The following is a 17,053-nucleotide window of genomic DNA, read 5'->3' as shown; positions in this document are numbered from 1 at the left end:
AAATGTACAATGTAAAAATATTAATTATTCATATTTTACATAAAATATATATTTTCAAAACCTGGGCTACTCTAAAATGTCAGAAAGATCAAAGCCAAAAATATGAACAAGTTGTGTTTCAAATTTTAGGTTGATATCTCAAAAAATGAGCTTTCAGTAAGATTTTGTTTGAGCGCAGTACCAAACTTTTTTTACTAGGGCACAATCAGACTCCATTACTGCCCATATAAGGGCGCCTGCATTTCCATTCGTGTTTTGAGTGATATGAACCATTATTTTCACAATTTTCATACAATTTCTGAAGTAGAGATCCTATTCAGAAGTAGCATGGGAAGTTTGGCAGATATTGATATGAATTGGACCTCTAAGAAACACATACAAAGAACACGCATAAAAGTCATAGCTAGCTGCCACGTCACAAATGGTGAATTTATTATTTTTTTCTTGATATTTCAAACTTTTCAGACCTTTTTTTTCCAAAATAATTGAATGGATTCTATCTTTTGAACTTTTGGCATGAAAACAAACTGAGGTATCTACCATTTTTTCATGATTTTTCATGTTTACTGCTATTTTAAAATAAAAGTCTGAACACGCCTTATGAGTATGAAAATATTCTTGTTTTATATTGATAAATTATGGCTCCTCTGTAATATATTTTGAAAATCAGTCACCAAATATGGAAACTAGAGATTGTAAGCTTTCAAATGATATATAGTTTGTCAATATTATTTAAGGTATTTACTAAGATATTATTGTTTTAAAAATATAGTGGCAAACGTCCCACCTGTGGGACGGTGACAGTTAAGTGTTAATGATGATTTTTATCAAACTTGTATATTTAAATTCAGTAATTTCACTTGTTATTTAAGTGAAATTACTGAATTTAAATATACAAGTTTGATAAAAATCATCATTAAAGAAGAAAATTTCAAATGGCACTTAGAGGCTTTTGCATCTGAACTCTTCATATATATATATTATGTCAAATATGACAGTTAAGCCATTTATAATGTTACAAAAGAATGTTCCCAAATAACTAAATGCTGTTCTGCTTTCTATTCATTAAATAATCCTGGAAAAATGTCTTAAAAAAATATAAAGCAGCACAAACATTTTCATCTGTGATAAAAATCTGTTTCTTGAATGATTTCAGAAATATCATGTTAAAAAATATTGTATATTTTTATACATTAAAATGGATAAAACCGATCATTTGAATTGAAATATTTTTGATTATATCAGACTTCTTTTAAATATCTTACTGACCCCAAACTTCTGAACAAATGTATAAAAAACAAACAAATTTAGTTTTACAAGTGAATTTAAGCATCACAAGACTACAATGAACGGTGTGAAAAAGAAGAAAAAGATTTGCGAAAGGAATACATTTAATTAACATTGTTATTTTGATTACTGGGTGTAACAGTTAAAGGGATAGTTCACTTTGAAATACATTTTTGATATGTTTTAGCTTACCTCAAGGGCATCCAAGATGTAGGTGTCTTTGTTTCGCAGTAGTTTCAATTTTGATATTTTTAGGTCAAACCGTTTGTATCTGTCAGTCATTTAATGGAGGTCTATGGGGTCCACCTCAAAGAGCATGCACAGAGAAGTCCAAATTAAACATGATTTAATGACTTGTAAATGTAAGTACACATTGATGGCCTAAGGCACGAAAACGAACAGTATTTATATCGTTTTTACCTCTTGTAACCACAGCCACAAAGTGCCCGTGCCTTCAGATCACTTGGACGTGGCTGTGATTACAAGAGGTAAAAACGATATAAATACTGTTTGTTTTCTCACACAAACCGCTCGTTTCGTGTCTTATGCCATCAATGTGTACTTATACATTTACGAGTCATTAAATCATGTTTAATCTGGACTTCTCTGTGCACGCTCTTTGAGGTGGTGACCATTAGGGGTGGGCGATATAGCCTAAAAATTATATCACGATATTTCAAGAATATTTGCGATAATGATATTTATCACGATATAGAAAAAATATATATGAAACAATGTTTTATTGGTGATTGCAGCTGGCTGGCAGCAGCATTAGTGCAAAAAAAAGTATAACATAACTCCTTATCATTTTATTTTAACAATAACTACAGTAATACATTAACAATATTAACAATAACTTCTGAAGCCTGCACAATATTGTCACCTAATAAAATTAACCTAAACTTTGAAGTACAAAAAATTTAAACAAACAGCGGCAATCCAAACAAACCTTCAAAATGTAACAGTTGCCTTGCATAGTGTTTGGATTAGCATCAAATGAGGTATACAATACCTAATTTATACAATAATTGTATAAAAAATCTGAACATTTAGGGAAAAAAACATTTAGTGGGGAATAAATAAGAGACAATTGTAACACTAAATCTGGTAAAACTTTACACATTGCTCTTTGTATTGTACATTCATGAAAAAAACAAGGTAACAAATCAAAAGGATTAATTATTATATAGCCTAGTCTACTATAAAATTGAGGCATGTTTAAAATGAATAGCACAGCTGTTTAATGAGGCAGCAACATATGATCGATAGGACAGAACAAAGGCTATTAATAATCTTTCATTGCGCAAAAGTATTATGATATGAAAGGCTCCAATATATCGCACAGCGCTTATGCGCATCCCGAGCGCTGAATGATGCGCTTGAAGCAACACGGAGTCACAGCGCGCACGCGCAGCGCGTCGAATACTCCGCACTGAACAGTTCAAAAGCACAAAGGAAACAAATATTGATGCGTAGCGTCGTGTATAATATACAGCATCTAGCTATGCAATCGTTTATCGAGTCCTTTCTTTTAACAGTTTTACACTTCAGTTACTGTGGGCGTGATGAACAATAGTGCTCTGACTCTAGTGACAGACACCCGGCCGGTAGAAAGTAACATGATGATTTAGTTAACGTTACAGCAATAAAGTCCAGCAAGATAAAGTTGTTTTATGCGAAAGCATAGAACTTTTATTTACAAATATAATAATAGTAACATTGAATCATCTTAGAAAGAGTTTAATCGTGTTGACTGTTGTACCCGAACTGCGGAAACTCTGAAGGAAGATTAGGCGAATGCAAAATGTACGCTAGTAGGGAAGTGGTGAAACGAGTTTTCATGCATATTTGACAAAAAAATAATAATAATAATAATTGTGTTGTTGGAGATCTGACCTCTTGTACTCAAACAACTTCCATACTATTGAAGTAGCGCCCTTTTTAGGAACTAAATCTTGATCTGATCCGGAGGCTGACATGCTGCTGTGTTGTTGTGCACGCGCTAAGTAACGTAAATACGCCATACGTCATCATATCATCAATATCGCGATATGACAATTTTTTATCATGTAAAATTTTATACCGGTATTATCGTGGACGGTATGATATGGCACAGCCCTAGTGACCATAGACCTCCATTATATGACTGACAGACACAAACGGTTTGACCTAAAAATATCAAAATTGAAAATACTGGAAACAAAGACTAAAACATACCAAAAATGAATTTCAAAGTGAACTATGCCTTTAACATGATTTGATGTTCAAAAAACACATTTTATTTCAAATAGGCTTACTGTAAATTATTGCAGCTCCTCTATTACCAGTCTGTCTGAAACGCTCTGATTTCAACAAAGCCCCTCTTTCAGAAAAACTCAGAATAATGTGATTGGCCAGCTGACCCAGCACGTTGTGATTGGCCAGACACAAAACTGTAACGGCTCTTACCATAATCACAAGCTTTCTGTGACATGACAACACCTGAATTCACCAAAACCTAAACTTCTTTCTTTGTTTGTTTATGCCTTTGGATGAGCATTATGCAAACATTTCACATTGGGACATGGACGTTTGAGGAAGTAATACAAGGACTTCGATCGAGGAGTTACAGGCAGGTTGGGATCAGTGTGTTAGACAGAATAAATCGCTTTGTGCGAGACTATGTGCGAGACTATGTACGCTTTGTGCGAGACTATTTTTTTCTTCTATCCTGGAAAATGCTTTTCACCCACTGCACAATATCATTGTTAGACAGAAGAGCACCTTCAGCGACAGGATGCTCTCTTTGTCCTGCTCCACCGACAGACTGAGGAAGTCTTTTGTCCCTCAGGCGATACGGCTTTTATTTTTTACATTTTTATTTAATTTTTTATATATTTTTAGCCTTTTTTTTATTTTTTTTATTTTTTTATTTAATTAATTGTTGCTACTGGAAACTTGAATTTCCTTAACGGATGAATAAAGTATTTATCTATCTATCTATCTCTATCTATGAGCTTTGTAACTTCGTATGCAATGCACAAACAGATACATTAAACAAGAAAAAAAAAACATTAAAAAGCATTAGATGACACCTGATTTTAAACATTTATAGAAGCATCGATGGCGTCATTTTAAAAATGAAAATGAGCATGCACAATGAAATATTCAATATCAGCCAATATTTATTAAATATTGACTAATAACGAAAATGGCGATACTACATTGTGCATCCCAAGGCTCAATCCAGCAATTTTTTTACCATTTACCAGCAAATTACTTACCATTTTTGCGCTCGTTAAGGGGAAGCAGCCTCTGGCCGGGGTGCAGGGTCAGTTCGCCCATTTCGTGGGTTACAGCCTCACTTTGTGGGCTGGGTACCAACAAACCCTCAATCCCAGCATCCCCCTTGATTTCCATGTCTCCTCAGGGAGGAGTCAAGGGGATCAGCAGACGATGGGGTCACAGGAAGCTCCTCACTTCAGTTTCTGCAAAAGACAAATTCAGAACATATTCAGGAGAAGAAAAAGGTGAACGGCTAAAAGTTACAAAAGTTACTTGGTCCAGGGTTTGCAGGCTAGGCTAGGTATTAGTAACACTTGAAAACATAATTGAAATGGAATGATGTGATAGGTCAAGGATGTGGTAAGGTCTGTAATATCACTTTAGTCACACGGGACAACCAAAAATACAGAGGATGTGTTGAATCTACGGCATACGGCGGCTGCTGTTGAACATCTATCAAAGTGCTAACAAATAATAAAAATGAGCCTCTCCACAGACTGTGAATGAATGGACGTTGTGTTTGCTAGCCTATCATTACTTCAACTTTACATCATCCCAGTGGTTTAGAAACGAAACCAATAAAAACATAAACACAGCGCTCACCATGGTGCTGTAAAATGCCAGAATACACTGAGACCACATCAGCACAAACCACAATCGGTAATTCCGATGAAACATCCGACATTCAAAACCCCCAGTCACAGGCTAATTTTTCTGCTGCTAATTTAACAAACACAAATTTCAGTGGCAGATTAATTCAACAACTGATCACAAACATAAAAGGCAGGAATATTTCCACACAAGGGAACAGTGATTAGTTTTGTTTAACAAACGTCACCGGTTACTATCGTAACCTCAGTTCCCTGAGAGGCGGGAACGAGACATAGACCAACGCTACTTTTGCGTCATCGAAGTGTAACGCCCCCTTTTTGGGTCAAAACAAATGCATTCCCCTGAGAACAGAATTCGTTCTAGATATGCAAAGTTTCTTGATAGCAAAAATGGCACAAACATACACACTCTCTTTGCCGGCCGACTATCCCTTTAGGTTTTCTGTAAGGATGCACCGATATGACAATTTTGGTCGATACCGATAACCGATAATTCTTTATATTTGAAAGCCGATAACCGATATTTTGGCCGATAAATCTAAATCCAAATTTTTAGACAATTTTTTAGAGCCTGATTATAAAAAAGTCTCCTCATTAAAAGCCAAGATACAAACACAATTATGATGTTCTTATTTTAATGTTGTGTAGCCGATATGACAGACTTGCGCTGCATATTTTGCACTTTAACTGGATTTTCCTTTTTTCCTTTCGTTTTTTTTTTTCGTATTTCAAGCAAATTAAAAGCATCATGTTGAACAGTGCGAATCTAAAGTGCCTCAGCTGAAGGAAATAATACATCATTTATCGGCTTTTAGATATCGGCTAAATGTTCTTGTTGGGCCGATAACGATAATATTAAAAATGATCATATATCGGCCGATACCGATAATGTGGCCGATATATCGTGCATCCCTAGTTTTCTGATTTGTATTTTTCTTTATTTTTTTATAAATTATTTATTGTTCTGACAGCTCAGGTCCCTTTTAACAAAAACACACATCTTTTTTGCACATTATTTTTAAAAAGCCTATATATTTGGCTTTTGTGTTAATCCATTTTTTGCACTGGACGTTTTTTGCACTGTCAGTTTTGTTTTTGAATAAAGGGTTGGAAATTAATGCTTTTTTATTTTTATTTTTTTATCCCATTAATCAATTAATCAAACAATTATTTAATCGATTATTAAAATAATTGTTAGTTGCAGCCTTGGTTTCTTCTGTAATAAAATAGATTAAAAAACCAAAACAGATTCAGCTTCCAAAAAAACATCCCCAACCTGTACTTTTTCCACTTCCTGTGGTTTTCTAAATTCAACCCCCATCAATAAATAAATAAATACAATTTAAATTGTAGATAATTGTCCCTTTCAGCTGCCTGTAAGATCTGATCCAGCTTTTCAAATAGGAATGCCAGCTGTTTTTACTGCGTTATCAATGACTCAGGCCATTTACACAAAAATGTATTGAGTAAAACATTGTGGGACATGTGGTCACTGAACTAATAAAGATTCAAAAGCATGTTTGTACATGGAGACGGATAGTACTGGAAGAAAACAGCATGGCCTGACATAACCTCTCTAAAGTAAAGAGAACCTTAGCATACATTAACAAGCCCCCCCCCCCCCCCCCCCCCTTTTTGATTCTGCAATCGCTGACTAAAGTCGAAAAAACGTTCCATTCTTGCATAACTTTTCATTTAATTGTATAATAATCACAAAAATGTCATAATAGTACTACCTAAAGTTAGAGTGATAAGAAACATGCATGAATGAGAAAGTAAAGTATGGGACTAAAAAGAATAATAAGAATAGAAAGAATAGGCTACGTACACAGAAACCCGCCTGTCAGCCTGCAATCCCGAATTGAGTTCTCAATCGATTAAATGGTCAAATACACAAAGTATATTTGTATGCCCTTTCTGTTAATCAAATGCCAACAGAAAAAGAGAAATTACTCACTGCTATTAACCAAATGACTTGTAAACTGAAATATTCAAATCTGAAAAACACTGTTTATTTGATATCTTAGTCTTATTGGTTGTAATTTGTTACTTTGTTCGTATTTTTATTAACAAAATCAATTTTTGCATTAGCAAATCTTTACATATGAGAAAACAGGATCCCAGATAGCAAACTGACATTGAATCAACGTAGAAACATGACATCGAAACAACGTTGATCTGACATAGTTTTGCTCATCGAATTAACGTTGAACCAACGTCAGACGCGTCATTCTTTCAAAATTAACGGAAAATCAACTTCAAATCAACGCGTTGTTTCAACGTTATGAAAGCAAACCAATTTTCGATTTTCATTTAGCTTTGAAGAATGCCGCGTCTGACGTTGGTTCAACGTTAATTCGATGAGCAAAATCAACGTTGTTTCAATGTCATGAGAGACGTCGTTTCCACGTTGATTCAATGTCAGTTTGCTGTCTGGGATGTTATCCAAATGCAAAAAAATAAAATACAAAGCATCCTAAGTATACAGTACATAATAAGTAATGACCCTAACCGAGAAAACAAAGCAAGGATCTGAACATGACAAACTACAAACAAACCCTCGCACACAAAAGAGTGGGGATACAATAGCCTACTACCAGGCCATGACTTAGTGTATTCTTACATATTAAATCATCACAAACGAACATGATCAGAAGGTTTTGGGATCTGCCGACAGGAAGAGGAATCCAGCAAATGTCATCTACTCCTCATCTTTATTTCTGAATTTCTTACACTCTCAACACTTTAAGGTCTTTTGGTTAAAAGTCACAAAGATAATTTGATTTTGTTTTGAAAGGCAGTGTGCCAACATTCAGCACATACTGTATGTGTAATGAAGTCTGCTATTAGTCCCTGGTTGTCACTGTTGCTAGGATACAGCAGCCTCCCACACAAATAAACTCTCTCTCTCTCTCTCTCTCTCTCTCTCTCTCTCTCTCTCTCTCTCTCTCTCTCTCTCTCTCTCTCTCTCTCTCTCTCTCTCTCTCTCTCTCTTTCTCTCACAGTTTAGTGATCAGTTAATTAGGGTCAAAAATAGACTTGAAAAGTTTAAGTGTGTATTTGAACATGTATGCAATAAAGATAAAAAAAACATTATAACACTTCTGACAAAGAAAGAAATGTTTCTATTTAACATATTTTAACTCAATTTGTTCATTCAAACAAATTGAAATCAAACATTACATAATTTTAGCAGATTAATAAAATATTTACAGACTAAAGGGATTCATTATTAAAAACATTTTGTAATTTATATATATATAAGCTATATAAGCTAATAAGCTAACAGTTTTACTGATTTAAACAGAATTTGTTTTGGGAATAAAGTTCATAAATTATTGTTCTTTCCCATATGATTTTGTACATGTAATTTTCAGTCAAAAGACTTTTCACACAGCAGGATTTTGAATCGCCGACAGGTCCAGATATTTAGCATGCCAAATATCTCACGGGCGTCGGCGACTCGTCTGTGATTCTCTCAGTTCGCGTCTTTGCTCATTCACACTGCGTGATTGTCACTCGCGTGAACGAGCGCCGATTTGCCTGTGATTTCGGGCATTTGTCGGCGATTTCTCAAAACCTGTCGGCGAGCCAAAATTAGTGGCTAAAATCATGCAGTCTGAACTCGGCATAAGACTTCTGCACAGTACTGTATATAGTATTGTATATAGGCTGGGTGTTACAGCTAAAAAAAATACCAACATTTTCAAACTTTCCATAATATTCATTCAAAATACAGTATTTGATGCATTTAAATATATTTGCTCTCAAATTTCAATCTCAAAACTTTTTTCAGAGGAACGATACTTTTGACAAACAGCCATTGTTTTCTAACATATTTAAAATGTTTAATTTTGCATATCGACATTCAAAATGATGCTTAACAGTTATTACAATGAAATCATTGTGAATATATTCTAGAAATTCCATAGCCCTACATACACTCTTGATGAATTGGTAAAAAATATTATGTTTTTGTAACTTGTCACGTAATAAAATTAATTAATCTCTAATCTCTTAACTTGATGTTCATTTGTAATGTCATAATAAATATTGTTTTATGTGTGTAGTTGCTTATTTGGAAAAAAACAAATATATACAGTATTATTTAATGTCACATGTGAATATTTGCATATGATTAGCTCAATTTGTCGCATATCCACTGCCATGAGCAACGGTGACGCAACACAGAGCAACAAGCTGACCGTGAACTGTGAATTTGCCATGGCATAATTTATCTCTACACTTTAAATTGTTGCTAAGGATCAAATAGGGCCTATGTTTGTGTATTAAAAAAAATAACGATAAATAAATATCAGCATATTCTTCAGTCACAATAAAAATATTTTAGTTATGGCACTGTACAACCATGCCTGTCATCCACCATACAACCCAGGCCATTACACTTCAAATTACTGTGGTTCCACGGCGTCAAAGAAAAACATCCAAACAGTCCACATCTGGCTTACACCACATTACATATATCTAGTACAGTGATCTATGAGATACAAATTCATCTCTCCATTCTAAAGACAGTTACAATAACAATGTAAATCTTACATAAGAATAGAGCTAGGGGCTGTACTGCTTCTGTGGTTTGCTGTTTCTGGCAAGCCACACTGTTAAAGCTCATGGCTAAACCATTTCCCATTCAAGCCTCAAACCACACACACACACACACACACATCAAACTATACCACTGAATGGCAAACTATCTATCAAAATAGATTAAGTAAAGTTATCAAAGGTAATTATCATGACTAAGGGTGTAGTAGTTCACCTAAAAGATTAGGATTATGTAGCTAAAAATATATATATATATATATATATAAACCATTTTCACTACCTCAGATTAAATTATTATTTAAATAATAATTAAAAAAAAATATATATATATATATATATTATAATAAAAAATGTGTATGTATATATATATATATATATATATATATTAGAGCCTGACCGATAAAGGATTTTGAAGGCTGATACCGATACAAATACTTGTTGGTTTAAAAATCTGATATTCCGATAAATTGGCCGATATATATATATATATATATATATATATATATATATATATAAATTTATTTTTTTTTTTCAGAAAAGCGCAACAAAACATTAACAGATTTCCCTAACATTAGTTATTTGTAGTTATTTATGAGTTTTAACTAAAATAATATAATGCATCTTAAACAGAACAGAGGAACATCAAAATATATTAAAGTTCTGATAAATAAAATAATAATTAGTCCCTACATTGCCTTATAAGCTACCTTATAATTACGTCAGCTTGCTTATCCCTTTAACTGCACTTTTTTAATTCTTTCCATCAAGCTATATCAAACCATTTTCAATCATCAGTTGCTGCCTGCCTTCTAAAACCTACTATTTAGCGATTCTAAATCTATTACAGAACGACAGTCTGCAACACACACTTGGCGTCGTTGGATTTCACACACGTGTAAAAGAAAACCTAACTTTTATGTACAAGATACGTTTGATACTTTTTCTCTATGTCTAAATATTTACTACTCACAAGTCTAACTTACATTTTACAATGCAGGGACTGTAACTAGCGATATGCTAGTTATAAATACAGTAATCATTACTTTATTTAGGCAGAAAAAGTTTGTTGTGGTTTCCAAGCTCATTAATGTTAACGTTAGCTAGCTTTGTGGTTAGCTAGTCTATGATGAGCCATAATTTAGCAATGGATAATGTCATATTGCAAATTGTAAAACATACATTTTCAATATAACAGGCCAAGGAGAGATGATACGTATCATTGCTATAACTGTCACACGCTATTAAAGAAATACTTCAGTCACATTGTCAAAAGTCAGATGATCTAACTCGCGGATAACTGGTTCTCTCTGCCCAACTTTGGCTGGATCAGCAGGTTGCAGGATGTGTGGCGCGTTATACATGACTGTTGCCAACAGGGACTGTGTAGAGTGCCCTCTGGTGGACAAACTATACAACTCCAACACTCATGACATGGTTGAAGCGTGATTTGTCCGTTCTTATTTTATTTTTGAAATATTAATTTATCGGCCATTATAACTGCCGATACCGATAGTTTGGAAAATATCGGCCGAAAATATCGGCCTGCCGATAAATCGGTCTGGCTCTAATATATATAAACTTATTTTAATTTATTGTATTTCAACTAGTTGCTGAGGGAACATTACTCCATTGAAAATGTATGTACGCTATCCTGTCCTTGTCCAGAAAGGAAATAAAGACATCATCAAAGTAGTCCATGTGACATCAGTGGGTTAGTTAGAATGTTTTGAAGCATCAAAAATACATTTTGGTTCAAAAATAACAAAAACTACGACTTTATTCAGCATTGTATTGTCTTCCGGTTCTGTTGTCAATCCGCGTTCAGTGATGCAGCTGATGTTATCTATATCACGATTTGATTTAAGTGTACTGAACTGCTTTGTATGCAGGCTATATCAAAAATTTTACAAATTCCACGTAGATTAGTAGATTTTTAAGACTGGATTCTGTGTTTCTGTCCACGTTTTCCACCTAACGAAAATCATAGGGCCCTGCATTGTCGTATCCATTTCCATGCCAAACACCCAGAGATGTCATGATAAAGGCACCTCACTGAGAATGACCAGCACTCACAATGATACCAGGAAATTTATATATATATATATATATATATATATATATATATATATATATAACAAGGATTTTAAGAAACTCAAGAGCTAATTTTCACTAAAAATTCACAAAAGATCTAAAGACAAAACAATTTACAGCTGCCAGGATGATTTTGCGAAATTGGAAATGCCCCAAAACCCCAGACCTTAAAGACTGGGTTGATGGGATGATTGAAATTGCTTCATATGAGAGCATGTTGGGGAGACTGCATAATGAGGGAGAAATTAAAAAAAACGTGGGACCATTTTTGGCAGCATATAAAAATGGTGTAAATAGGACTGCTCAATAACTGTTTAATTTTTATGTGGTTTTGTTTTGGTTGTATGCCACTGATGGGGACTAGTGGCGGAATGTGTAATTGTAAAGGTGATTACTGAATAATGTGATGTACTATGATGGTTTGACTGTTGAACAATAAAAAAAGTTGAATTACAAAAAAAATAAAGACAAAACAATTTCCCCCACGTGCATCGACGAGTGAGATGAAACTCATTATAATATGCAAAACTGTTATCCACTCACAGCAGTAGGCGTTTACTTCCAAGTCTTCAGTGCGAGACGCCCATAAAAACCGAGCGTTTTTCAGCTAGGTTCAAAACTAGGGTAGAAAATAGCCTATTACTTATTCATTTTGATGTTTTTGAATGTAAAAACCAAGCAAACGTCATAAGTTGACCTCAGACAACAACAATATAATAAAATTTAAAAAGCCAGTTCATGACCCCTTTAACCTCAAACCATTCCATATTTTTTGCTCATATTGTGAAAACAAGTTCTATTCTACTAAACAAATTCTACTAAACAAATGTTGAGTATTTTTGATACTCTCTCATCATTTTTGTCCACATAACCAAATTTTCTCATCATTTTTGTCCACATAACCAAGTATCAAGTACATAAAGACATTGCTCAACCATCCTTGATAATGGAGAACAAACCTCATTGGTTTTTGCGTGTCAAGCAAGCATGTTTGTCGCTTGATCAATGTTTATGCAGCATAAAACAAATCTGATTGTGTCTCTTCAGAAGACTTAAATTATAAAAGACTGATTTGGATTACTTTTACAATGTCTTTATGAAGCTAACTTTTTGAAGTTTAGAAATTTGGTGGTGATTTGATGGATGGACAAAATGAACAGAAAATATTAAAAAATATCTTAATTTGCACTTTGAAAATGCACAAATGTCTTATGGGTTTGAAACGACATGAGTGTGAGACTGACAGCCACCATTCAAAAATATAAAACAAAAAAACTGCCATCAAAAAGCTGGCATTGCTAAATCTCAACATTTAATTTCAGGGATTACATTTGAGCTTAAAGTGGATTATATCTTACATGACTACCAGTGTAACAATGTCAGGAACACGGTTAAAAACAACAATATATCATAGCCTGATGATTTCTGATTTTCGACTGAACCAACATATATGATCAAACATCAATTGGCCACAAAGTGTGACTTTAATAGACTAAAGTTCTTGTTTCATATCCGTTGCAATAAGCATTGTTCTAGTAAGGAAATTACAAAAGTCTTGGTGTTCCTTAAGGAAGGTGTGCCCTCGAGCACTAGTTCCTCATTCAACCTATTAGCACATTAGCTTCTCCTTCACAGTGTCTCGAGTGGCTTTAATGTCTAAATCTGATTCTGCTGAGAAAGCATACTATGACCCATGACTAAATACTCTGGAAAATATCAAACTCCAATTAAAAAGCAAACCCAGATGCTTGATCCTTTTCATGTGTCCTACTGGAAACATGAGCAATGACTTCCATGTGTTCATCAAAGGAACATAACAAGGTGGGCTGGATCAGGATAAATGTTTAGTTTACTTCAGCACTGCGCTTGTGCTCAACTTCCTCTAAGAGGGTTAATGGCAAACTTTAAGATCACTTATTTACAAATGGTCCATTAATACTACCTGTAGGGATTAGGGAATCAATAAAACATTTATAAAAAGTTTTGTCAATCAATCCTAGCTGTTTGTTGATATGTATAAATCTACAATTTGCATTCAGTAGCCACAGCACACATCTCAAAGTCAAGTGAGGTCAAAAGACATTTACCAAGCGGTCCATTGAGGCACTAATGGGGATCTGCCAATTATTATAAATCACAAACTATTGAAAAAAAAATAATAGTATAGTAAATGAAATAAAAATAATACTCAAGCAGCCAAAGTTAAAGCTAAATTGCAGATAAATCAGTGCTGTTTTCATATTTTTTATATCATAATAAACTTTATTTTATATTGTGTCTTTAAACCAGCTTCTCAAGGCCCTTTACACAATAAAAATTACAAAGACAGAAAAAATAAATAAAATAAATTATACACACACACACATACATATACACACACTGTCAAAAAATATTTTCATGATTTGTAATCACAACATTTTTTCTTTTGTCAAATCAACTTAGATAATTTAGTTCAGATAACATAATATTTTGAGTTTCTGGTTATTAAATTAATCTCCTTCATTGTATTAACTCAATTTTTCCATTTCAATGAACTTAAAAGTAAGGCAACCAGGCAGGTTACTTTTTTTTTTTAAGTTAAACCAACATTTATATATATATATATATATATATATATATATATATATATATATATATATATATATATATATATATACATACATATATAATATAAATAAACCAATATATATATATATATATATATAAATACACACAGATAGAAATACAAATACCTTGCAAAAAAATAAATAAATAAACCAATACATACTAGAATACAAAATAATTAAAACCACTGGGAAAAAGCTAACCTAAAAAAGTGAGTTTTTAGGTTGGATTTAAAAATGCTTAGATTTTGTGCATCTTTAATATATACTATTAATTCATATATAATTTTATATTTTCATTTTAGCTTAATTTTTACTAAGAGGTAAAAAAATAAATTAAGGAAATGCTATACACCACATAAGGATTAACAACATTTGCATGTCATAGAAAATGTTTTATGGTGAAATATTGTTTTGGTTGCTGACAATTGGCTTTATGCACAGCTGCTTATTTCCTGTCTGCCATTATTGGACAAACTTGATTCATTCAGGTGTGATTATTGTTGTTGTTGTGACTACTGATGTCAGACACACCTGGATTAATCAGTTTGTCCAATAATGGCAGACAGGAAACAATGAGCTGGCTGAGGTTCAAGAAGTAGTGGAGCTGTGCATAAAACCAATTCATTTCAAATCAAAAACACTTCACAAGAGCATACATCTCGGATACAGTCAGTACCATACAAATTAGACCTCAGTTCAGACATTGATTCATCACTTGCGATGACATGAAGTGGAGTATGAGTCTTGTCCACACACAGAGAGCTTCCCGTATAAAGTTACACCTGGTGTGTATGACTCACGAGTCGTCTGAAGACTGCAGATCTATTAGGTTGTTTACGCTCATTCAAGTTTCAGTTTCACCAAGAGAGTCAAATAGGCTACATACAAACATGATGCAAAAACCTGCAATGGTTTTAACCTTTCTGACAGGCAAATGAGTAGATCAACAGACCCTTCCTCCTAGGCCTGCAGTATCTGACACTGGAGTGCTCAACGTGTAAAATCACTGTCTTACCTTAAACCTCAAGTATTGATCTACACACATCACAGCTCAATGTTTACAGACAATACTGGAAGTTAGCATTCTACTAGCGTAACTTACTGCAGGTATCCAATATTTCGCGATATATACAAGTTATTTAAAGCTCAGCCAAGAATATTTAAACTCTATCGCGTTAATGTTTGTGTTTTAGCGTGAATATCACGAAATTACAGTCATGTGTCAATAGCTCAATCCTCGCATCATCACACAGGCTATCACGAAAACTCCAGCGATAACGTTACATATTCATAAATGATGTCGCTTCTTACCCTGTTCCCTACAGCCGCGTCTAGCTTGCTTGTCGTAGCCCCTTGATTTAATGCTCCATAACTGTCCTTGATGTGGTCAGCCATGTATCCAGGGATTGATTCTGGTTTTCTTTGGGACTGAAGTTTTTTTTTTCTTTTTTTTGAGGAAGTAAGATGGCCGCTGCTGGTATGTTTAGTCTGAATGTCTGAAATCAGTGACGCAAACAGAGATGTGAGAGCCAGTCACCATCAGAGGGCGCTATTGTTATATGTTTATGAATTTATTATAATACAACTATGTTCATTTACATAATATTAGTTAAAGGTACAGTCAACCCCTAAAATGATTAAACTATTTCTATAGGAAAACTTGGTATGAAAGTAGTCAAAGGTGTCATGTAGTTTTGGAACATCAAAGGTGAGTAAATGGCAGAATTGGACTATACTTAAAGGGATACTCCACTTTCTGTTGGAAATAGGCTCATTTTACAACTCCCCCAGAGTTAAACAGTTGAGTTTCCCCGTTTTCAAATGCATTCAGCCGATTTTCTGATATTTCAAAGAATATTAGTAACCAGACAGTTTCTGGTCTCATTGACTTCCATAGTAGGAAAAAAAAAATACTATGGAAGTCAATGAGACCAGAAACTGTCTGGTTACTGATATTCTTCTAAATATCAGAAAATTGTTGTAGTTGAGTTGTAAAATGAGCCTATTTCCAAAAAAGTGGAGTATCCCTTTAAATTACAAAATGTCACTGTGAACTCTCAATTTCTCAGAAAACAGGATATATTCAGCTAACCTTATGAGGTGCTCAAATGCTTGTTTTTCTTTGCTCAAGACTGTAAGATACCTCTGTTCTTCTGTCAAACCTCCATATATAAGAAAATAAACACTAAGAGGAAAAAAATTACATTTTAAAGTTCAGAAAATCAGCTGAATGGATTCAAAAACAGTAAAAGTGTTCAACTGTTTAACAGTATCCCTTTAAATTACATGTTGACCACACAGAAATAACTGCAGAAATACTTTATTTAAAAATTTTACATTTTATGAGTGGAAATTTCCCTCCAGCCAATGCCAAAATTAAGCAAATAATCTAAATGTCTAGTTATCAACAATATACAGTATGACTACATACTACATCACAAGTCATTACAAAATTACAATTGAAAAGTTTGAATCTAATATACAAGTTATTTAAATATTCAGAAATACAATACATTTATTGCTTAAACAACATTTTCAAAAAATAAATATAAAAAATAGGCCTGTCAAACAATTAATCGTGATTAATCGCATCCAAAATAAAAGTTTGTGTTTACATGATATATGTGG

The 17,053-nt window shown here is 33.6% G+C and overlaps 1 protein-coding gene across 1 annotated transcript in view; it reads right to left on the bottom strand.

The window, feature by feature from the left end:
* mrtfba (myocardin related transcription factor Ba) overlaps window positions 1-15,920 on the bottom strand; it is a 45,561-nt gene extending 29,641 nt beyond the window's left edge. The window contains exons 1-2 of the mRNA XM_039685380.2: window positions 15,737-15,920; window positions 4,551-4,754 (exon numbers count right to left, since the gene is read on the bottom strand). Of these exons, the coding sequence (XP_039541314.2) occupies window positions 4,551-4,686 (136 nt within the window). The 5' untranslated portion in view covers window positions 4,687-4,754; window positions 15,737-15,920. The remainder of the gene's footprint in view (window positions 1-4,550; window positions 4,755-15,736) is intronic.
* Between the last annotated feature and the right edge of the window lie 1,133 nt (window positions 15,921-17,053).

The sequence above is a fragment of the Pimephales promelas genome, chromosome 17, assembly GCF_988280905.1.
Source record: "Pimephales promelas chromosome 17, fPimPro1.hap1.1, whole genome shotgun sequence".
NCBI classification, from domain to species: Eukaryota; Metazoa; Chordata; class Actinopteri; order Cypriniformes; family Leuciscidae; genus Pimephales; species Pimephales promelas.
This window is presented reverse-complemented; position numbering and strand designations above follow the sequence as displayed.